The sequence below is a fragment of the Chrysochloris asiatica genome, unplaced genomic scaffold (assembly GCF_000296735.1).
Source record: "Chrysochloris asiatica unplaced genomic scaffold, ChrAsi1.0 scaffold00023, whole genome shotgun sequence".
Taxonomy (NCBI): Eukaryota; Metazoa; Chordata; class Mammalia; order Afrosoricida; family Chrysochloridae; genus Chrysochloris; species Chrysochloris asiatica.
Genome location: NW_006408541.1, coordinates 24,679,923 through 24,703,698, shown reverse-complemented (window position 1 = coordinate 24,703,698; position 23,776 = coordinate 24,679,923). Strand labels below are relative to the sequence as shown.

Sequence of the window (23,776 nt, the reverse complement as noted above, 5' to 3'; positions counted from 1 at the left end):
TCTACAGTGCTTAGCAGATCTATGATTGCCTAAGGTTTGGGGACTGGAGATGGACTGGGAAGTGTCACAAAACTCTAGGGGGATGAAAAAGTGCTCAATCTTGATTGTGGTAGTGATTGTAACTGTGTTTGTATGTGCACTGTATCTTTATTAAACAATCTTATTGTTTCTAAGGTGAACGTTTACACATCTCATTAGGCTCCCACTTAGTAATTTCCACACAAATTGTTCAGTATTATTGGCTGCATTTTTTGCAATGTGTCATTCTCATTCATTCGTTCTGTTTGAACCATATTTAGCACTCTAGTTTCTCTGCCCCCTTTTGTTCTCATCATTGTTTTTGAGTAACTTTTGGCCATTTGGTCTTTTAAAGATTTTTTTTGTGTGTGTTTTTTTAAGGAGCTCATTATTCATGGGTGATATTCTTTATTTTATGAGCCAATCTAGTATTTAACTAAAATGTGACCTAAAGAGATAATTTTTTGTTTACGGTTTAAAGTGTGCCTCAAGGCAATAGTCTTAAGGAATCCTGTAGTCTCAACCAGTCAGCACATCTGGACTTCTTAACAGTTTGAGTTTTGTCCACGTGTTTCTGCCCTTTTGTCAGGCTCTTTCTCTTGTGGCACTGATCAAAATGGTCGTTATTGCTAGCCAGGCACCATCCAGTTCTTTTGATCTCTGGATAGATGAGGCCATGGTAAAACTAGTAGTTGTGTAGACATTTTTCTTCTCTGAGTCTTTGATTTCCTTTTCTTTTCTTGTTCCACATGAGTAGAGACCAGTTTGTTGTTGTTAAGTGCTGTGGAGAGACCAATAGTTGTATCTTAAGTGGCTACTTGAAATCTTTTAAGACCCCAGACACTACTCACCACATTAGGATGCAGAACATACGTTTTTTTGATATTTAATTGAGTTGTCCCTTGAAACTGTCACTCTAAATCTGAAAACTCAGAAATCTTATGAGGTGTTTGGTTATGTTTAAGAAATAGCATAACTGCTCCTAAATGTTGTATTATGTCTGTGGATTTGTGTGGATTTGTGTGCCTGCACACGTACCTGTATATGCACCCATTTGTACAAAAACATGTACTACATGCTTATCCCCCCCCACATGTGTATATATGAGGGAGTTCACCAAGTTCATGGAAAAGTGACATTAAAAGATAAAGGAATTTTTCCATGAACTTCCTGAAGACTCCTCATTTATGTGTGACCACACACATTTTTTGGTTGTTTGTATTGGTGCAAAATTGTATTTCTCAGATCTTTTACCAAAGGTGTCCTTTTCTCTGTGCACTTTTTAGTAACATCACTTACCTTGGTTAAGTTGTGTTCGTTTCACCCACATGTAATGTTATCTTTTCCACCACCAAAGAGTGCTTCCCACCAATCCCTGGTAACCACCAGTCAGTGTTGGTCTCTCTGTATATATCTATTGTCTTCGTAATACTGTTGTTGTTGTTGTTGTTAAGTGCCTTCGAGTCGGAGCCGACCCATAGCGACCCTGTACAGGGTTTCCGAGGGTGTAAATCCTTACGGGAGTAGAAAGCCTCATCTTTCTCCCGCGGAGCGGCTGGTAGTTTCGAACCACTGACCTTAAGGTTCGCAGCCCGATTCGTAACCACTACGCTACCAGAGCTCCTTTCGTAATACTGTAATCATGTGGTATTTCTCTTTTTGTGAGTGACTTGTTGACTTATTTCACTCAGCCAAATGGCCTCCAGGTTCATCCATATTGTTTCCAGGGCTTTGAACCAGTTCAGCCTGGTTCAAGGCAAATAACTGGCCAAGGAAGTGACGTAGGAACAAAACCAAATTATAAAACTTTGGGTGAACTAGAGTGATAACCATAACAGTTAGTGGCCTGGTAGACGCTCTTTCTCTCTTAGGGTAGTGTTGTTGTTGTTGTTAAGTGCCGTCGAATCGGTTCCAACCCATAGCGACCCTGTTATACAGGGTTTCCGAGGGTGTAAATCTTTACAGGAGTAGAAAGCCTCATCTTTCTCCCGCAGAGCGGCTGGTAGTTTTGAACCACTGACCTTAAGATTCTTAGCCCGATTCGTACCCACTACGCTACGTAGCCATTGTATAATAACCAGATTATCTTTCGATACAGTAAGAAAAAGCAGTGCCTAACCAAAAGATGGTGGTTGACCATGCCACTTAGAATGTTACTAATCCAATCTCCTATATCAGAAATGGCTCAGTATACTTTTCCCAAGTCTCCTTTGACTCCTAATTTTTTCATTATGGCAATCATTCCTGTTCACTCAAAAAAATTTTTTTTTTAAATCCTGCATGTTTGGAGGACTAATCATTATTCTTTGTGACTGTGTAGTATTCCATGGGTGTATGTCCCATATTTTGTGTATCTACTCTGGTGTGGTGCTGTAGGATAAACACTTTACCATAAGGTCGGTTTGAACTGCAAGGTCGGTGGTTCAAATTCTCCAGCAGCTTTTTGATAGCCCTATACGGGCTCAATATGAGTTAGAACAGACTTGGCGGCACTTAACAGCAACAGATACAATATTCACCCATCAATGGGGATACACTATATCTTTGAAATGAGTATGTTCTTTGGTATAGCAATTACATCTCTTTAAATTTAAACGATATCTCTGGAAGTGTGGATTTCTCACAAGTTATGTAAACATCTGATTTTGAGAAACTGTTGAGAAAATAAATGTTTTTGTTGTATTATGACTTGTTGTTAAGTGCCATTGAATGGATCTGACTCTTAGTGACCTTGTATAGAGGGTTTGCAAAGAGAGGCTGGTGAGTTTGAACTGGTCCAATGCTTATCCTACGGCACCACGCTTAGGTTTACCTAATATTTGATGGAAGGAAAAAAATGTCAAAATGTTGCTTCCTTTCACAGTATAATTGTCTTTTTCCTTGAGCTTGTGTGTAACACATGTATTGGTTTTGAGTCAGGGTAATGCAGTGCTACCTTGTTTTAGTGATGAAATCTTTTTTCCAAATGGAATGTGGTATTAAGGCTATTCATGCTCTTTACATACTCATTATGCATCTTGACCAGCTTGTCGGGTTAGGCAGGCTCCCTTTTAACTGACTCCTCTGTTATGCTTGCAGATTCTCACAAACACAAAGATAAACATAAAGACCGAGAACACCGGCACAAAGAACACAAGAAGGACAAGGAGAAGGACCGGGAAAAGTCGAAGCACAGCAACAGGTAAGGATTGAATCAGTAAGTCCCTCATACAGCAGTGGGTTAGCTTAGCTGAAATAGGCTACTATTTTTCAGATCAAAGATATACAGAACAAGTACACTGAATTTTCTTGTAATATGTAAACATAGTTTTGAACTAAATCAGCTGTGAATTCAAGTGTCCAGGGTGTTTGCTTGGCTAGAGGTAATTGTATTAAAGATCTGATTTTTAAAAATTTTGTCTGGCCCGTACTTTATTGTTGTTAACTGTTGTTAAGTGCTATCAAGTAATTTCTGACTCATAGCAACCCTGTATAGGGTTTCTGAGGAGCGGCTGGTGAGTTTGAACCATGTACCTAGCGGTTCAAACCCACCTTTTGTTTCAGTGCTTATCCTATAGCACCACACCAGGACTCTAATACTTTAAAGGGTATGAATTCAAGAATTCTTGGGCTTTAATAGTCTGTAAACCTGAAATTATGCACAAAAGATTGGGTATGTTAGACTTTCCTGGAGAGAGGGATCTCAGATTATCCAAGATTTAGCTCCCATGAGATCTGGTGCTACACTCACTGCTATGGCTCAGTTTTCAGCCATGAGGTAGACAAATCTATAAGGTACACTGGAGTCGTGGTGTGGCACTGCAGGATAATGCGCTGGACTGCAAGGTTGGCGGTCCAAATCCACCAGCTGTTTCTTGGAAACCCTATATAGATTGTTTATGAATCGGAACCGACTCCACGGCACTTAAAAAACAACAACAATTCAGTTTACTGGTTTGTCACTGTAGGTTAAGCACTGGACTGCTAATTGCAAGGTTGGCAGTTCAAAACCACCCACTACTCCTGGAAAAATGTCTTGTTAGGTGCTGTGGAGTCCATTTAGGCTCATGGAGACCCTATGTAGGGTTTCTGAAACTTTAAATCTTTATGGGAGCAGAAAGCCTCATATTTCTTCTGCAGAGACACAGTTAGGTTTGAACCATTGACCTTGTGGTTTGCAGCCCAGTGCTTCTACTATGGAGCCCTATACAGGGTCACTATGATTCAGAACTGACTTGATGGCACTTAACAACAACAAATGGTCAACCATAACACTGGAGAATAATCAGCCATTTGAGAACAATAAGACAGCACTTGCCCAAGGACAAAGTTCAGAAGAATTAGTAAAGATGGAGGATGGAAATGAGAAACACAGGGAGGAAGTAGGCTAAGTGATACTGCATTATGGAGCTTGTAGTCCATAACATGGAACAAAATATGTGTGAATTGTTGACAGGAAAACTGATATGCTTTGTAAACCTTCACTCACTTCACAATAAAAAGTTTTTAAAGTCCATGACCATCAATCAATGTAAATGATACTCAGTAAGGCTAACCTTTCGGTTCTAAGCCCCAGAAAGAGGTGTCCTTTGTTTTTCTCCTGTTTTTTGGTGTTGGAGGCAAATGGTTAAGCCCTAGGATATTTTTGGGTATAGGACCACTTGTTGAAAATGAGGACTCTTGCTTCCGTTTTGATTTACAGATGAGAAAGCCATATGTATTCCCATAGTGGCCTGAGCTTTGTGAGAAGGAAATGTAAAAGTTGCAGTGAGTGATTTTTCAACCTAGAGTCTCTTCAACTCAACTGCTTTATAAGTTGACCATCTATATACAGGTTAAAGTGAGGGTTGCTTTCTAAGTCTGTTCCTGGTTTTTTATGAATCATCAAAATAGATTAATTTTCTCTGGTGGGATGTTTCTTCAAATAATCTGTAACCTTTGCAGTCTTTTTCTCATATCATTCATTTCTTCCACCTGAAAATCTAGTTTGCATTTTTATTACTCTAGCGAATTTAATATTAGTAATGAAGTCCCGTCTTGAGTTCACAGACATCTTTTCTTCCCTACTTTATAGCTCTGGTAGCATAGTGGATTACAAGCTGGGCTGCTAACTGAAAGATAAGCAGTTTGTATCTACCAGTAGCTCCAAGGGAGAAAGATGAGGCTTTCTGTTCCTATAAAGATTTACAGCCTTGGAAACCTTATTCAGAGTTGGCCATGAGTCGGATACAACTCAGTGGCACTTAACAACAACAAACATCACATAATAATATCTAACATGGTAGATTTCAGAACAAAGAAAGATTGCCAGGGCGAAACAAAGTCATTTGGTAATGATAAAAGGGGTCAGTTCATCATGAGGACTTTCTATAAAGTTATATGTTTTTATGTACCAATGTCAGAACTTCAGTATAAAGCAAAAATGAAAACTGATAGAACTGTTGAGAGAAGTGGGCAAATTTGTGGTAATAATTGGGAATACTGTTTATCCCTTTCTTGATAATTGGTAGTAAACATAGAATATCAGTAAGAATGTGGAAAACTTGAGCATTATCAAACAACTTTATCTAATTGAAATTTAGATATCTTAATTGACATTAGAATAGTCTAACCAGCAACAAAGACATGTTGGTGGCACAGTGGGTTAAGGAGTTGGGCTGCTAACTGAGAGGTCGGCAGTCCCAACCCACCAGTTGCTTGCTCTACACAGTAGAAAGATGAGGCTGGCTGCTTTCCTAAAGATTTATAGCCTCGCAAACCCTATGGAGCAATACTTGTCCTAACAAAAGAAGAATGGACTTTTTTTCCAACTGTGCACAGAACTTGTTCCTGGGTGCCCAGCCTATCAATTTAATCCTTCTTTCTTTGCATGTTTCCATGTTTTCTATCTCCCTGATTACGGTTTTATTCTTTTTCTTCTAATGCAGATGATTATTTTTCCAACTCTGGTCTTTGACTGTCTTCCTCTGCTACCTCTCTTGCCATTTTCTTCTCCCTTGCACATATTCTTTCATATTCTACTTCCAATCATGTTGAACTTTTCTGTTCTGGTAGGTATGGTGCTGGGGGTTAATGTGCTGGACTGCAAGGTTAGTTTGAACCCTAAGGTCGGTGATTGAAGCTCACCAGCCACTCCTTGGAAGCTATGAGTCAGAACCGACTCGACAGCACTTAACAAATAACAAAGCATGCTTTCTAATGCCTCTTGACTTTAGAACATACTGTGCTCTGTTTTGAAACACTCTTATTGCCCTTTTAATAACATTTTTCTAGTTGTTACTTAGACTTTATGTCTTCTAGGTATACTTTCTGCCACTATCCTTCCCTAAGTGCCTCTTCTGTGTGCTGTCATAGCATTTATATACCATATTGCAATATGCACATGATACTGCCTTGCTTGCTGAAAGTGAAGAGGAGTTAAAATACTTACTTATGAAGATCAAAGGACCACAAGCCTTCAGTATGGATTGCACCTCAGTATAAAGAAAACAAAAATCCTCACCCCGATTCAATAAATAACATCATGCTTGATAAATGGAGAAAAGGTTGAAGTTGTCAAAGACTTCTGTTGCTTAGATCCACTATCAACACTCATGGAAGCAGCAGTCAAGAAATCAAATGACGTATTGCATTAGGCAAATCTGCTATACAAGACCTTTTAAAGTGTTGACAGGCAGAGATGTCAGTTTGAGGACTAAGGTGTGCCTAACCCAAGCCATGGTATTCCAATAACTTCATATATGCATGTGCAAGTTTGACAGTGAATAAGGGAAACTGTGGAAGAATTGATGTGTTTCAGTTATGGTGTTGGAGGAGAGTATTGAAAATACCATGGGCTGTCAAAAGAACAAAGCGATCTGTATTGGAAGAAGTGTAGCCAGAGTGCTCCTTGGAGGCCAGGATGGCAAGTTTTCATCTCTCATGCTTTGAACATATTATCAGGAAGGATCAGTCCCTGGAGAAGGACATAATGCTTGGTAAAGTGGAGGGTCAGCGAAAAAGAGGCAGATCCCAATGAGATGGATTGGCACAGTGGCAGCAGCAGTGGACTCAAGAGTAACAATAATTGTGAGGATGATGCAGACTAGATAGTGTTTTTTTCTATTTTGCATGGGTTTGCTGTGGGTCATAACTGACCACTTAACAACAACCCTAGTGGGGCATCATTTAAACACTTGGCTGTTAACAAAGGTTAGCAGTTTGAACCCACCCAGCAACTCCAAGGGAGAAAGATAGGATGATTTGTTTCTGTAAAGGGTATAGCTAAGAAACCTATGAGACAATTCTGTTCTGTCACGGGATAGCTATGAGTCAGAATCCACTCATCGGCACCTAAAAACACCTCCTGTGATAATAGTTACCAAGTTGTGTTGGTATTGTAATGGTCTCTACTTGTTTGTATGCCTTGTTTGGACTATGTAGTTCCTGGGAGTAAACTTTGGGTCTATCATATACTTTTATATGCTCAGAGTCTAGTATGATACCTGGGAAATAACTGATACTTATTAACATGTGTTTATTGCATCAATAAGCTAGAACATACACAAACTCCAGTCTTTTCTTTTCTCTCTAGTCATGTCATCACATACAGGATATTTCCCTTTGGCTGTCCCATTTTTCAAGCAACTCTTTATGCTGTGCTAGTTGATGTGAGGTACCAAAAATCATGAGAGATAATCTTTGACCATGAAGAACTTAATCATCTGAGAAAATGACAGACATGTTTATGGAACAATCAGATGACAGAGTGCTAATTTTTGTTACCAGAAATCTGTCTAAAAAGACTTTTAACAAGAAGGAGGTTAATATGTAAAACATAAGTCTTTAAAGCTTGGTCTCATCTTCTCTGGCACATCCTATTTTCACCAACCGTGGAAAAGATGCAGTATAAATGTATACCAATGGCTTTGGGACAGATACGTGGTCCTGCCTTGTTCTATCAAAATCTTCTGTATTTAAAAAAATGAAGGGTGTGATCTTTGTGTCATTTTTCTTGAACAGCCTTCAACATCCTAATTGCTTCTATCTAAGAGAATGGCCAAGGAGCTCTGGTAGCGTAGTGGTTATGAATTGGGCTGCTAATCTCAAGGTCAGCAGTTTGAAACTACCAGCAGTTTCGCTGGAGAAAGATGAGGCTTTCTGCTTCCCTAAAGATTTATAGCCTCGGAAACCCTATGCAGGGTTGCTATGAGTCAGAACTGACTCCACGGCATATAAGCACCACCACCAAAAGAAGGCCACATCTATCTTATATGACCTTTTTGTTGTTAAGTGTCGTTGAGTCAGTTCCGACCCAGAGTGACCCTGTATAGGTTTTCCAAGGAGCAAGCTGGTAAGCTTGAACCACCGACCTTGCAGTTCAAAAGACTTTGTAGTCCAGCACATTAACCTACAGTGCCACATCAACTCTTGTGAATATATGCTTCAGAGGGCTGGTGGAGTAACTCTTTTAACTGTGAACTACTCTGCAAATGGGATGAGATTGCATATCTATAAAAAGCATTATTTTCTAGTATTACAGCATAAATAAATTCAGAAATTTGTTTCACACATATTTGTGCATTTTTAACATTTTCATCATCTAATCAAAATAATTGTCTAGAGACACTGGAAAACCCTGTTCTGAATATCTGTTTACATATGACTAAATCTAGCCCTGCGTTTATAATCCACATGTGAGTAAGCTTGTTGTTGTTAAGTGCCATCAAGTAAGTTCCGACCCATAGCAACCCTGTGTAGGGTTTCCGAGGAGCAGCTGGTGAGCTTGAACCACCAACCTTGCAGTTCAAATGGCTTTGCAGGCTGGCACATTAACCCGCAGCGCTACACCAGGACTTAAGACCCGTTTAACCAGATGATGTGTTGTAAGTAAACTTTTAAGTACTTCCTGTTTTGTTAAGTTATTCCTGATCTTTCCAATCATTTTGGCTTTCTTCCATTTATTTCTGCAGCAGTTTAAGGAAACATTGAGAATTGATTAGTCACCTCTGTTTATGTCAACTCTTTGCTAATCAGTCCTAGCTACATTTGTGATTATTATGCGGAAGCCAGTTTCTATCTGCTGGACATCGGCTAGATATCAGCATCTATAATTTGTTCTCAGGCTACCCAGATCCCGGTTCTAGAGGCGTCATTCTGTGCAGTAACAACATTGCATACATGGAATGTCCACAAGTGAAAACAAGATGAGACTACTGTGGGCCCATCTAGCAGAAGAGTTCATCTTATTCATCTTATTACTCCATTTAGGGTGCAAAACAAGGAAGAGTATATACTATATCATTTCATTTTTCCTCTTTCTGTGGATAGGAGTTGAGGTGATTTGCACCAAATCCCATAGCAGTAGGGGAGCAGAGAAGACGATGAGAGACCAGGGCAATACTTTCTTCATGTATCTAGGCAGATAACATCAGATATGATCTTGTCTTTGGGTCCCCAATCCCTAAAATTTTTACCTTCAGAAACCTTAATCTCATTAAACTCTGCCCATCTCAAGTTCATGTTTGACAGAATGTCATTAACGTTTACTCCAAAGTCAAATTAAAAAAATCACTTCTCTGTCATTGTCGCTGGTGCTACTTCTTTATGTTAGCATCTGTTTATTATTTCAGGTCTTTTGTAAAGTGTGAGGGGACTTCAAAATGTTCATGGAAAACTGGAATTAAAAGATAATGAATGGGATTTTTGCATGAAGTTTTTGAAGCACCGAGGTATACAAGTACACTCAAAAGAAACAAAAGGACTATTTTAGATGCCAATGAACTCTGAGTTTTTAGGATTGTACTAGATGCCTCTGTTGAATACTTCATCATAAATTATCTTGTAATATTAGATCACTTATATAAAGAAAATATTAATAGCAACATGGGGGTGCTTTCAAAATAAAAGACATGAGAAAAGCAGACTTCCTTGTGCTAGTTTTTTGACTGTGTATCCCTTGCCAAATTTAAACCTGGCACTCAGACTGGGTTGACAGTTTTGTGGAAAGTCAGGGAAGACAGAAAACTACTGCTGTGAAAATAGTAAGAGAAGTTCTTTTCCAGCTATACTGGCCATGCTAATGTATACTATGTATACTAACAGTGTGGGAAACATCCGAGAATGATGTTGTTTTTTTTTTTTTTTTGCTTTTTCTTCAGTTTCAGATCCTCCCTGAATTAGAAATGAGAGAATACAGGATTTTAGGTGAATGTACTTGGATTAAGCACCTGGGTCTTTAGATTGAGGATATTTTTCTGTAAACAATCAAATTTAAAAGTTGTGTTTGCTCCTTTTTTCCCCAGAGCTCACTGCCTTCATTTATCAGTATATCTCTGTTTTACCCCGTCTCAGGTGAAATGGATTTTCTAACATTGGTAGGTAGAGAAGTTTGAGTGTATCTTGTTAATCTATTCTCCAACTTCTGAACTGCCCAATATTATATTTCAAGTTCATTTTTTACTTTGACATGCTGTATTGTATGTGGAAAAGTATGAGGATCAGTATAAAGACAAGGGTAATATCTCTCAAAGAAGGCAATCAATGCATGACCTCTTCTGTGAGGATTTCTACAGGAGGAATTCTTCATTTCATTTCAGCCATTATGAAAGTCAAGTTTGTTTTAAAATTTTTGGAAAAGAAAGTTAGAAAATTAATTGGCCTCAGATTGCCTCTATTTTCTACTAAGCCAAATCCTGTTTCTAACTTCCATAGCACAGTTTTGACATGCTTATGAGTTCACAGGACTTGGTCCCCCAAGTGCCTTTGCTATCTGCTTCAGGTAGAATCTAAGAAAGGCAATAGGAAAGACTGACATTAATGCTTCTGTCTGTGTGAGGGTTATGAGTGAAGGGTTGTTGCTGTTAAGTGCTGGTTCCAACTTAGAGTGATCCATGTATTGGGTTTCCGAGGAGTGGGTAGTGAGTTTGAACCACTGACCTTGTGGCTAGCAGTCTAGTGTTTATCCTATAGCGCCATGTCAGAATTCCAAATGAGGGGTGAGGCTCCTTATTCCTTGAGGCAGGAGCAGAACAGCACCTGATAAGTAGAAATGTTGCTAACATTGTGTTCAGAGACCTAATGATTGGACCCTATAAATGTAAAGTGCTGATAACTCTAAGTGGAATGTTTTGTATCACAATCTGTTCTTAACAGTGAATTATCTGAGCTGAGCTAGCATAAAAATCCAAACCTGGTCTCTAGCGTCTGAACAGTTAGGGGTAGAGAACAGTTGAGAGTACAGAGGAGACAGTTTTCTTTGGAAAGTTAGATTCATAATTTCATGTAATTATGGTCTTTGTGATTAAGATATACAAAGGAGCTACTAACTTTAGAAGGAACTTTGAATTTCTTGACTATATTTCCCTCTGATTTGTAAGCAGTGGAACTATTACTGATTTGGGGCGGGGGGCGGCATTCTTAGAGTAGCCTGGGTACAGTCACACTGCCTTGCTATTATTTATTAACATCTTTTCTTCTCTTGTCTTCCCTGATGTCTGTCTGGTATGATAATGAACAGCAAAGCTGAAAATCAGAGGTGCCCATACTGCGACCACCAAAAAACCTGTTTCCTAGTAAAACACACTGTAGATCTAAGAATTGCTTTCATGGGGAAGAGTCAGAGTGAAGGGTGGAACATACAGGAATATGGGTTAGTCCTGAACTTACTAGATCCCCGAGTCAGCCAGCCATTTACAATTTTGTCATTTCAGACATCCAAGATCTCTATTCTAGAAAGTTTCTGCTTGATGGTCAAATAAAATTTAATGTTCTGTAGCATATCTCAGACTTGACCATGCATTTGTCTGTAACACCAGTCCCTTAAGTGGTAATTGCCAACTTAGTAGAAATATAATGCTTATCTCTGTAGTGGAAGGTACGCTGAACTTGGAGAAAACTATCTCACAGATATGTTGTGAGGTTTGAATGAAACAATACCTGTGAAAACGTCAGGCATAAGACTTGTTTAGAATGATTCACTCCTACCCCTACCCAAACCAAACCCACTGCCATCGAGTTGATTTCAGCTCATAGCAATCTTGTGTATGGTTTCACACTGTGGGTTGGTATGGAAGCAGACAGCTAGCGTCATCTCCCTCCTGCACTCCCATACTTAGGGATAAGAGCATATTCATCCACCAATAATATGGATGTAGTTTTTCTACAATATTTGCTCTTAGACAAAAGCTTTTGTAAGTGACCATTAATTCCTTGTACATTTAAATGTAAAACTACTGTGCTTGTATAATGAAATATTAAGTTCAGGATTTTTGTTGGTATAAGGAGCTCTGGTACTGCAGTGGTTATGAATCAGGCTGCCAACCTCAAGGACAGCAGTTCAAAACTACCAGCTGTTCCGCAGAAGAAAGATGAGGCTTTCTGCTCCTGTAAAGATTTACAGCCTTAGAAACCCTGTACAGGGTCGCTGAGTCGGAACTGACTCCATGGCACATAACAACAACAACAACATCAAAACCAAGTGTCTACAGTGACATACCTGCAAATCCTTGGAGAATCACTTGCAACCTCAGCAAGCTTCCTGTCTCACCAGTGTCATTTAGATGCTGGAGAAATGAGAGTTTCCGTCTGTAAATTTGATACTTAAATGTGTGGTGTATATAAACAACCACCAATGAGCAGTATGGAAGGAAGAGTGTGTAAACAAGAGGATGTTAGTTTGTGTGTAGGTTTTGTCCTGTTCTCCTGGCTAGATTTCTAGTTGGTTTGTTTATGACCCAAACTTCTCTCTTGAGTTGCTGCTGCTTTTGTGAATAGAGCTGTCTGACAGCAGTTGCTGTCCACCATCATTTGTTTCTCCCCTGTTGACTTCCAGTGTAGCCAAGTAGGCTCGTCAAATGACTTTAGAAGCAAGCATTGCTTGTAAAAATCTCTTTTGGTGCTGAAGGTGGCAAGTGCAAAAGATGGGGCATACAGTATGGTGAGAAAGGCAAGAACTCCTTGCTGTCAGGAGCTGGGCTTAGTCAACAGGTCCACATCTGTGGTAGACACTTCCCTCCCCATTTCATGGCACGTGATTTGAACTCTCCTGCTAACCTGCAAGAATATATTGGTTGGTGGGATGAGCACCGTCCCTCAACTACTTGCCCCGAGTACACTGAAGAAAAATCCAGTGTTTTCACTACTGGAAATTAACTTGTAATTTCTGCTTAGTGCTTTTTTTTTTCGTTATGAATTGAGCTAATGTTTATAGACAAGATCATCAGTTTTTACATTCAAAAAATCATGCATTTTGTTTCATCTCAGTGATTGCAATCCCCTTCATGCAACAACAGTTGTTTTGTTTTCTCCCTGTGGTTACCCATGTACAAATATCAAATATCCTCTTTCAAACTCTTATATATTTGTGGGCTATACACACACACACACATACACACACATATATATACACCCCACTCTTCCTCAGCTTATACTTTTTTGCTGGTAGAATACTATGAAAGTGCAGTGAGCTTGCTGTGCATGCTTAGTCACTTTAAAAACATGTTCTGGTATGTTTAGAATGACTGTTTCTCTGTTGGGTTCCTTTGCAAAAATAAAAGCATCAAACAAGATAAAGAAATTTAGACTTAGCTGAGAGAGGGTCTACTTGAACCTTCCATCAGCATTGTTTATTGAAAGCATTGTAACTTTCCATGGTTCATGTTATCTTAGGGTATCTTGTAAGTTAATCTTATAAAATGAACCTCTGTGGCCCCTTCTTTGGTCTAACTCTTTGTGTCTTTTTTTTTTTTTTTCCACAGTGAACATAAAGATTCTGAAAAGAAACACAAAGAGAAGGAGAAAACCAAACACAAAGATGGAAGCTCAGAAAAGCATAAAGATAAACACAAAGACAGAGACAAGGAAAAACGAAAGGAAGAAAAGGTACAGAACTTTCCAGTGGTGAAGGAAGAGATATGAGATATGGTTTTAATTTTGTTTACTTTTAAAACCAGGTAATAACAATATCTTCATAGTATAGTAATTTTATTTAAAGTAAGATTTGTTGGCTTTTAAATGAAAAGGTTTCCATCAGGAGACTTAGAATAAGCTGTCGTCTTAATCTATGAAAACCAAGTCCCTTACCATCCCTTTTCTCGTAGAACCAAATCTATCCATATCATTGTTTTATTTGGCAATCAGATAAAATGAAGAGGGTGTAGGGTTTCTAGAAATGGCTATTTTTTTTTTTTGATAGAGGAGGAGAATGCTGTTAATGGGAGAAGACCTAATGCCATGATGGTCTTTTTTTGGTGGTTGCAGGTTCTTCCTGAGTAAAAATTTGGTCATGCAGCCAATGGCCTTCGTGGCTAGCTTCTCAAAGCGACTAAGCTTATCTTGAGCTCTCCTGGATGGGAATGAACTACTTCATGCAGAGCTTTAAATTAAAACAACAACAAAACAACTTTTAATTTTTAAAACCAGTATTTCTAATACTTGTTGAATTTGGACAGTATGCAATAGGGAATATAGTGGAAAAAATGCATCTCCTTTTTATTCTTGAATCACTGCCCTCCATCTTTTTCAATTATCTTTTGCATCCTTCCAGTGATACTCTTTTATGTGTTTGTGTGTGTGTGTCCCTGTGTGTATGTTTGAAGATTTTTGAAAGATAGAGTTTTCTAACAAGTCTCGAAGGAGAGGGAGAATTTGAGTATACCCTTGCCAGAATCAGAGAAGGCAGTAAGCAATAGACTATTCCTTTTTGTTTGTTTGTTTCCTCTTTATACTGCCAGTGGTGAATTCTTGGGAGGTGGAGTAAATTTATAGCGGGAAAGGGACCCACCATCATTTAAAGGTAAAAATTTTGAAGGGAAAAGTTGCCAGTATATACTCTGAAGATATTTCAGGGGTCTAGTCTTGGGAAAATGGCAAGTGCTTTTGGTTTACCCATTCATTTTTGCTCTCAATAGCCAACCTGGGATCAAGATGTCCCAAGAGTTAAAGCTATAAATTCACAAATATTAGCGACTTTTAAGATTTCAATCTTTTAAGTTCCTAATTAATTATTGATGTCTTACCTTTTAGATTAGAGCTTCTGGGGATGCAAAAATAAAGAAAGAGAAGGAAAACGGCTTCTCAAGGTAAGATTTCTCTGCTCTGTTGGCTTCTCTCTCTCTCTCTCTCTCTCTCTCTCTCTCTCTCTGCCCAGCAGGCCAGCTGCCCACTTTGTGCTGTTGACTTGAGTTTTCGTAAAACACAGCTGGCTTGACTACCTGACTGCCATGGGAGTTGGTAGTGAAAGGACTGTATCTAAGCTAATTTACCATTTCTGAAGTACTTATACGGCACTGATCATTACACTTTCCAGGAGATTAATCTGAGTGCAGAAAGTTGATGGGAACAGATACTTTAAATATGAGATAAATATATTTATCATAAAACCCTCCTTAAAAATGTGGGCTGAAGACTTGAGGGGGGTAGGGGGAAGGGTAGAAGATGGGTTTCTAGGATATCCCCTTTGGTCGGAAGATGATGCATGGAGGGGATTGGAACCATGGCAATGAAATGATATATGATGGAATGAATGTAAAACTAAAGTTCTTTCATGTGAACTATCATATAACTCAAAATAAAACATTTAAAAAAAAAAAGTGCAGTTTTTAGTGTATATTCACAAGGTTGTGCACCCTTGTCACGATCTAATTCCAGAACATTTTCATCACCCAAAAAGAAACTCCATACCCATTAGCATTCATTCACCATTTCTCTCCTTCCCTCAGTCCCTGTCATCCACTAATCTGCTTTCTGTCTCTGGGTTTGCCTGTTTGCAGGAAGAGATTTAAACTTAGATTTAGGGTTTTTGAGAGGTGAGTTAGGAGGCTAGGCTGTGCAGTCAGTTTTTAACTTGCACACACCTCTAGTTCATCATAGATTTGTATGTGTAGTTAATAATGTTACAGATGTTATGTCACCTGAGCTTCAGATGGAGTTGTTGAACTGGATTTATTTTCAAATTGTAGTTTTCTGATAATCCACTATTTGGAATTTCTCCTTAGTAGTGTTCTGAGATTCACATATAAAAACTTAACCATGTTTTTCCACAAATAACGAGCCTACATAAATAACTTGCCCACATAGGGAACTAGCACATGAAGGCATTGTGCGGTTTGCAAAACAGCATATAGCAGTTGCATCATTTGCCTAAAAAGTGTGGTATTTGACTCACATTTTAGGAATGAGTATAGAGCGGTAACTCTTCCTATGCTGTCTGCCCTTAGTTTGTTTTCCTCATTAGCGTCAGGCTCCCTAAAGTAAGTCTTTAAGGTCTCCGCTTGTTTTAAAATCCTTTTTAAGTTTGCAATCACATCTTCACTCCATTGAATGACAGGATGGATTTATTATTATTGATTTGTACAAAGTATTTTGAAAGCTGTGCTTCCTTAAAACTTTCAACTTTTAGTTTCATTTTAGAAGAGTTTAAAAACTTACACCATCTACCCTGATCCTTTAGACAAGGAGAACCAAGTGCCCTCTTCAGGCATGTTTTATAATTGTTCTAGGAAATGCAGAATGAAAAAACCCAGCAAATGTTAGAGCTATAAGCTACCCTAGGAATTCAGATGTAGTAAAGTGACTGTGGCATAGGGCAGCTAACATAAAAGATTACCTAGGACTTTTATTAAACTACTGTTAAATTAAAATGGACAGGCTCTGCAAACTTGGTAATAACCCTGGACTCAATTCTAGACTTTCTGGGTTAGATTAGGAACACACCCTCAGTATTCATTTTTCTGGTCAGCTTGCTGGCTTTCTTGTGTGTCTTTGTAGAGAATCCAGACGCTTCTCTGGAATGCAATTTTCTGGTGCATTGTTTTATGACTTGCTTCCTTCAGGCCTAGTAACCCTTCACACATGTTTTTACTTCTCCTGTGACAGTTGTTGTTAAGTGCCTTTTTTTTTTCCTTGCGTCAGTTCTGACTTGCTGTGCTTATCCTACAGTGCCACACCAGTCAGGGCTCTATGACCAGTAATAAGATCTAGCATTTACTTAGCTAGTTAGTAATTGTAAAAGAAGTATTTCTATAAGCATTTGGAAAGTTTTACTGGCATGTGGACACATCAGTGGTTTCAGAGTGTGGGGCAGGAGGAGAAACAAATGTACAAGTTTGTTAAATAGGAGAGGAAAGCTAATAATCTCTTGAAACATTCACTAGGGGATCCCATATGCTTGTTTTGATTTCAAAGAGGGAATTGCCAGCTTCTGAAAGCCCATGAATATACTGAATATCCTTGACTGCTGGATCTGTCTATTTAGCCTTTGGACCCTTTCAGAGATGGTTGAGAGCCAGGCTAGCCTGTTTTTGGAGTGCTTTAGGATATGCAAGCTGTGAGATTCTGTAGAGATGTGCCAGGCCAGGGCACATTCTGAGAAGGTGGTGCCATTGTTGGCTCTGTTAGGCTTATTATATTTTTCTTCTTCCTTCCCTGATTTGGTTCAAGCTAGTTGCCTAACAGAGCATTACCAAATCTTAACAAAAAATACTGAAGAGGCATAAAGTGAATAAAGCTGAGTAAACCTAAATAGGAAGTTGAACTATGTGTAGATTTGACTTCAAATGACTTCGGTTTGTTTGGGCCTCTTATCTAATATGTGCCCTTCTTTTGTCAGCTTCATTATTATTTTTTTTAATCTCATATAACTGTGTATGTAATACATAGGTGCCAAATTTTTTTAGAACCTTAAGGCACCAAGTTTGGGAAACAATTTTTCATTCTTCAATGCTGTATTTTAGCTTCTCAGGTCTGAGAATAATCAGTTAAGGTTATTTGTGTGATTAGATCCGTAATAGACCCCTCATGTAAGGCAAGGAACATGCAAATCTTTTTCTGTTGATGTTAAGTTGTGCTGTGAAAAGGAGCTAAGATGACATGGTATAGGCATCCTCTGCACAAATCTTGATTGAGTACCCCTTTATCTAGAAAGTGGGGACAATATTACTTACATTATAGGGTTGTAGTGAAAATTCAGTGAGAATCTAAAGGTCCTCGTGGAAAACCTTTAGAATACATTATTCATTTATTAGTTGCTGCTTAGTAGGATGACTTAGTCTCACTGTGTCTTATGTAATGCCATATAGATTATTCTTTCAGTCTTTAGTGACTAAGCAGTTTTTTTCTCTCTAGTCCACCACGAATTAAAGATGAACCAGAAGATGATGGCTATTTTGTTCCTCCCAAAGATGACATAAAGACATTGAAAAGACCACGAGATGAGGACGAGTGAGTATTACTTATTATATTGACTTTTGAGACAGGATGTTCAAAGAATAAATACGATGTATATGACTCGATTTAACAATATTGAAGAATTCCATAGGTAAAATATTGAATGATGCAGAAGCATCAAAAGAAGACAAAAGGAATATACAGAGTCACTGTACCAAAAAGAAATGGTCAGTGTTCATCTATTTGAAGAGGTATCATAGGATGCAGAGCCAATGATACTGAAGGAAGAAGTCCAAGGTGCAATGAAGCATTGGCAAAGAACAAGGAACCGCAAATAGACAGAATAATACATATTGAAATATTTCAACAAACTGAGGCAGCAGTGGAGGCACTCACTCATCTATGCCAAGAGATTTGGAAGACAACTACCTGGCCACCTGACTGGGAGAGCTCTGTATTTGTTCCCATTCCAAGGAGAGGTGACCCAGGGGAATGCGGAAATCATCAGACAACATCATTGATATCCCATGTGAGTAAAGTTTTACTAAGGATAATACAAAAATGGCTGTAACCATATATTGACAGAGAACTTCTAGAGGTTCAAGACAGATTCAGAAGAGGAATATGGAACAAGGGATATCATTGCTGACATCAGATGGATCTTAGCTGAAAGCAGAGAAGAATACCAGAGAAAGATGTTTACTTGTGCAATGGCTTTTGATTGTGTGAATCATGACCAACTATGGACAACATGGTGAAGAATGGGTATTCTGGAACAGTTAATTGTGCTCATGAGGAACCTGTACATAGATCAAGAGGCAGTTGTTCAAACTGAACAAGGGAACACCGAATGGTTTAAAATTAGGAAAAGTTGTGTGCCAGGGTTGTATTCTTTCACCATACTTACACGATCTGCTGATCAAATAATATGAGAAACTGGATATACGAAGTAAAACATGGCATCAGGAATGTAGGAAGACTCATTAACAACCTGCAATTCTCAGATGATACAACCTTGCTTGTGGAAAGTGAAGAGGACTTAAAATACTTGTTGGTGAAGATAAAAGTCCACAGCTTTCAGTATGGATTGCATCTCAATGTAAAGAAAATAAAAATCCTCACCAGTGGACCAATAAGCAACATCCATATAAATGGAGAGAAGATTGCAGTTGTCACAAAGACTCCATTTTGCTCAGATCAACCATCAACAGTCATGGAAGCAGTAGCTAAGAAATCAAGTGATGCATTTCATTAGGTAAATCTGCTGCACAAGACCTCTTTTTAAAGTGTGTTGAAGAGCAAAGATTAGTGTGAGGACTATGGTGAGCTTGACCCAAGCCATGGCATTTTCAGTAATTTCATATGCATGTGAAAGCTGGACAGTGAATAAGGAAGACAATAGAACAGTCAGTGCATTTGAGTATGGTGTAGGTGAAGAGTATTAAAAATACCATGGACTGCCAAAAGAACAAACAGTTGTGTTGGAAGAAGTACAACTAGAGTGCCCTTTGAAGCCCGGATGGTCAGACTTCGTCTCTTGTACTTCGGACATATCTGGAGGGACCAGTCACTGGAGAAGGATATCATGTTTGATAGAGTGGAGGGTTGGAGAAAAAGAGAAAGACCCCCAATGAGATGGATTGGCATAGTGGCAGCAGCAGTGGTGTCAGACGTAGGAAAAATTGTGAAGTTGGCACAAAACCAGGCAGTGTTTTGTTCTGTTGTGCATAGGGTCGCTATGAGTTGGTACCGATTCAATGACAGTTAATAGCAACAACGTGATGGATATCTCTACGCTCCATAGAAAAACTGTTATATGTTGACCTTTATTTGTTTGGAATTTGTGATTAATAGGCAAAATGGCTTATTTCTCTTAGAATTGCATTATGAAAAGTGGGGCTTCCTAAGCAAATTAGTAGGTAAACTGAGACTTAAAAATGAAAAATATATGAGGGAATTGCAAGCATTTATGGAAAAATGGAACTTAAAAGGTAATAGTTTTCCACAAACTTTTCAATGCTCCCTTAAAATCCTTATATATGCATTTTAAAAAGTATATTGTTAAAAAGGTGAAACATATTTATTATTTCAGATTCATGAAGGATATTTAAATTAAGCTACTACTTTAAGTTCATCCCAGCCTACCACCAAGAACGTTTCACTGCTAAAGTAATTTCTCCCACAAACTACCTGTCAACATATTCTAAGTGAAATTTCAGTTTACAGAAGTAATAAAATTGCTCTTTAATAAAAGTTATTTGAGGCTTACATGAACCTCTTTTCCAGTTCCAGTCAGTAAGATTAGATTCTAGTCATTATTTTCTTACATAGCTTATATACTCTAGGAGTCTTCAAAGAATTTATGGTGAAAGGAAGGCGGGAAAAATACTCAGTGTATTTTCATTTGTATTTTTCCAGTTCAGAATGGTTTTATTCTCTTTCCCAGCCAGTTATTATTTGTGGTAGCCCTCCTTCTCTATGCATTTGATTCCCAGACAGCCATCTCTTGTAATGCTTATTTGTATGTATATCCCTCCATTCCACTTCCTTTCTAGGACACGGTTTCGTGTAAAGTTTGGTTTGCTCTAGAGATGGTTGTAACTGTTGGCCTTGGTCTAGTCTTCATGTCATTTACTTTCTCCACTCCTGTTGCCCTTGAGAGTAGGATGCCCAGCCAAGCCTTGGAGAGTCTTCCAAGAATTTGAAGATCCTAATCCTGTGGGTGAGAACTGAGTCACAACTGTTTTAACTGCATATTCATGTCCCCCTTTCTAGTGCTGATTACAAACCTAAGAAAATTAAAACTGAAGATACAAAGAAAGAGAAGAAACGAAAAGTAGAAGAAGAAGAGGTTAGTAAAGAAACACAGGCCCGTTATTTGGAAGTGGGAGTGTTCCATAAAACAATTTTTCAAGGAAAATACGTTTTAAGAATTTTATGATTATTGTATTTGTGACACTGAGAAAGAACTCTGACTGAAAGTGAGGGCTGTGGCACTATAGTTTAAGCTCTCTTCGAGTTTCCAAAGTTAAGTGCCTGCAATGAGTCACAGTCAGCCATCTCTCTTTTCTCTCAGCCTTCTGGACTAAAAAATTCGTGCACTCTCACTACAACTGAGGCGTTTCTGCATAGGTAGTGCCGTCTTCATAGGTACAGGGAAAATGGTTACAAGAAACCACATTTTGACTTGTGACCCTGAAGACTTTTCCTTAAGATTGTTTCTTAGTGCTCTTTACAATCTAAACAAAGCTCACTGACCACTCACTTTGACTACCCATCCCTCTTAGACATAGGTTAAAATCCAAGCTGCTTACCACACTTCGTCCTGACCTGGCCCCTGCACACCTCTGTTCATGATGTGCTTCTGTTTTCTAGCTCATCTTGTTCTAGCCACACTGGCCTCCTCTGTTTCTTTTCCAGACGAGTTCTTTGTATATCCGAGCTCTTCGAAGCAAATGCTGTCTTCTCTCTCTGAATCATACACACTCTGTCTTCTTTCTTCTGGCTTAGGATCTTTTGAAAAATTTCATTTCTTTTAAATTAGTTTTCCGAGGATTCTATCTGATGCTTATAAAAGTAGGTTTAAAGTAGAATAATATAGTTCTTCCTTGCGACACTTCTATTTCTTACACTGAAGAGTTATTAGCAGGGAATGAAAGAAAACAGTCAGAAGTTCATACACTCCTAAGTGAAGAAGGAGCTGAGTGGGTGCCGTCTTTGAGGTTAGCAACTGACTTTGGCAAAATGGATTCACAAGTATAAAATGAAGGGCTTGAAATACCAGCAGTAAAGATAACCAGGGGAATCGAGTCTGTAGTAGTAAGAATAATATTAATAGTAAAATGTGATAGGCACATACTATATGCTAACCACTATTCTAAACATTTAATATGTATCCTTTACTCTTTACAAACAACCCTAAGAAAAAAATAATCACTATTTTAATCCCCATTTTACAGATGTAAAAACTGAGGCATTGACTGGTTGAATCTGTTGCCTGCATCCACACAGATACTAAGTGGTAAAGCCAGAATTAGAACCCATGCAGTCTACCTCCAGAGCTAGTCAGCACACCGAGATGACCAGGTCCTGTTTTTAAAGAACTGTAGTTTTTGACAACAAGTTAGAAACCTCCTTAGAAGCAAGGATAGTACGACTTTGTCTCTGTGCACTTTGGACATGTTATCAGGATAGACCAGTCTCTGGAGAAAAATATCATGTTTGGGAGAGGGTCAGCAAAAAAGAGGTAGAAGAAGGCCTTGAGTTTGAGTTGCATTGACACCATGGCTGTGACAGTGGGCTCAAACATAGCAACTATTATGGAGATGGCACAGGATGGGGCAGGGGCAGTGATTCGTTCTGTTGTACATATACAACTATAACTATACCACTGAGTTGGAAACAATTCAACAGCACCTAACAACAAGGCCTGTACTTGGCAGAAATCCAAATTAATAAGAACCAACTTTAGTTCGCCACATTTCGTATGTTGCCCTTATATTACATTTATGTAAGATAATATCTCTTCTCTGAATTTGAAAGAGGTTTGTTGTTGTTGTTAAGTGTTGTCAAGTTGGTTCTGACCCATAGTGACCCTGTATAGGATTCCTAAGGAGAGGCTGATGAGTTTGAACTGCCAACCTTGTGCTTCAAAACGACTTTGTGGTCAAGCTCTTATCCTACAGCACCACACCAGGAGACTTTTGGTGGTAGTAGGTTAGTTGTTGTTATGTGCCGTGGAGTCGTTTCCGACTCATAGCAACTCTGTATAGGGTTTCCGAGGTTTTACATCTTTACGGGAGCAGAAAGTCTCATCTTTTTCCCATGAAACAACTGGTAATTTTGAACTGCTGACCCTGAGATTAGCTCCCTGATTTGTAACCTCTGCTCTTTAGTAGGTTAGTAATAGCCATTAAATTTTTTTAGAGGAAAAATAAAAAAATGGTTCACTTTATTTTTTATTGTATTTAGTAACTCTCTCCTTTCGGAAAAGGAAAATGCAGACTGAAAGACCCTGTGAATTAACACAGTTTTACTGTGGCAGGGACCCCAGATGGCAGCCTCAGTCATTGAACCTCGTTCTCGCTGGCTGTGGTGTGGATTTTTTTTCCTTGTTTCTGGGAATTGTTCTGAAGTCTCTCAGTGACTGATTTTCCCATTTTGAAGCTTGAAAACATACTGTGGGACCATCTGCATTCCTGTTCAGAAGCTGCTAAAAGAATCTCTTAACAAAAAACATTTCTCTTTCCTGTGGTGTGTTTCAGCATAAATAGTAAACATCTTACTTACCATGGTCCTCTAGTACCTTCTCCATATATTCTTATGCATGCTTAAAAATGTGTATGGTGTTGTAACCTTTCTCCTTCCTCCTGTCTCTCAAAGGTCATTTGCTTATGGACCATGTTATTCCTTTCTTGATTGCTATCCTCCCATGTAGTCTTAGAATGCTTATCTATCCCAGTCATTCCCATGAGTCACATTCAGTTATGTTTCCTGTAAAGTTGGGCTCTCAGCTAGGTGACCTTGGAGCCAGTGACAAAACCCATTTCAAAGTTTGCTTGATGGTAACCTGAAAAGGTAAAATGAAATTGTCAATAAAAGTTCTTTCCAACTCTGCTTTTCTATATTTGTTTTT

General features: G+C 38.7%; 1 protein-coding gene across 1 annotated transcript in view; it reads left to right on the top strand.

Annotated features, from left to right (window-relative positions):
• TOP1 (topoisomerase (DNA) I) overlaps nucleotides 1-23,776 on the top strand; it is a 142,727-nt gene that overhangs the window by 60,033 nt on the left and 58,918 nt on the right. The window contains exons 3-7 of the mRNA XM_006839294.1: nucleotides 3,097-3,199; nucleotides 13,734-13,857; nucleotides 15,001-15,056; nucleotides 18,100-18,195; nucleotides 20,917-20,992. Of these exons, the coding sequence (XP_006839357.1) occupies nucleotides 3,097-3,199; nucleotides 13,734-13,857; nucleotides 15,001-15,056; nucleotides 18,100-18,195; nucleotides 20,917-20,992 (455 nt within the window). The remainder of the gene's footprint in view (nucleotides 1-3,096; nucleotides 3,200-13,733; nucleotides 13,858-15,000; nucleotides 15,057-18,099; nucleotides 18,196-20,916; nucleotides 20,993-23,776) is intronic.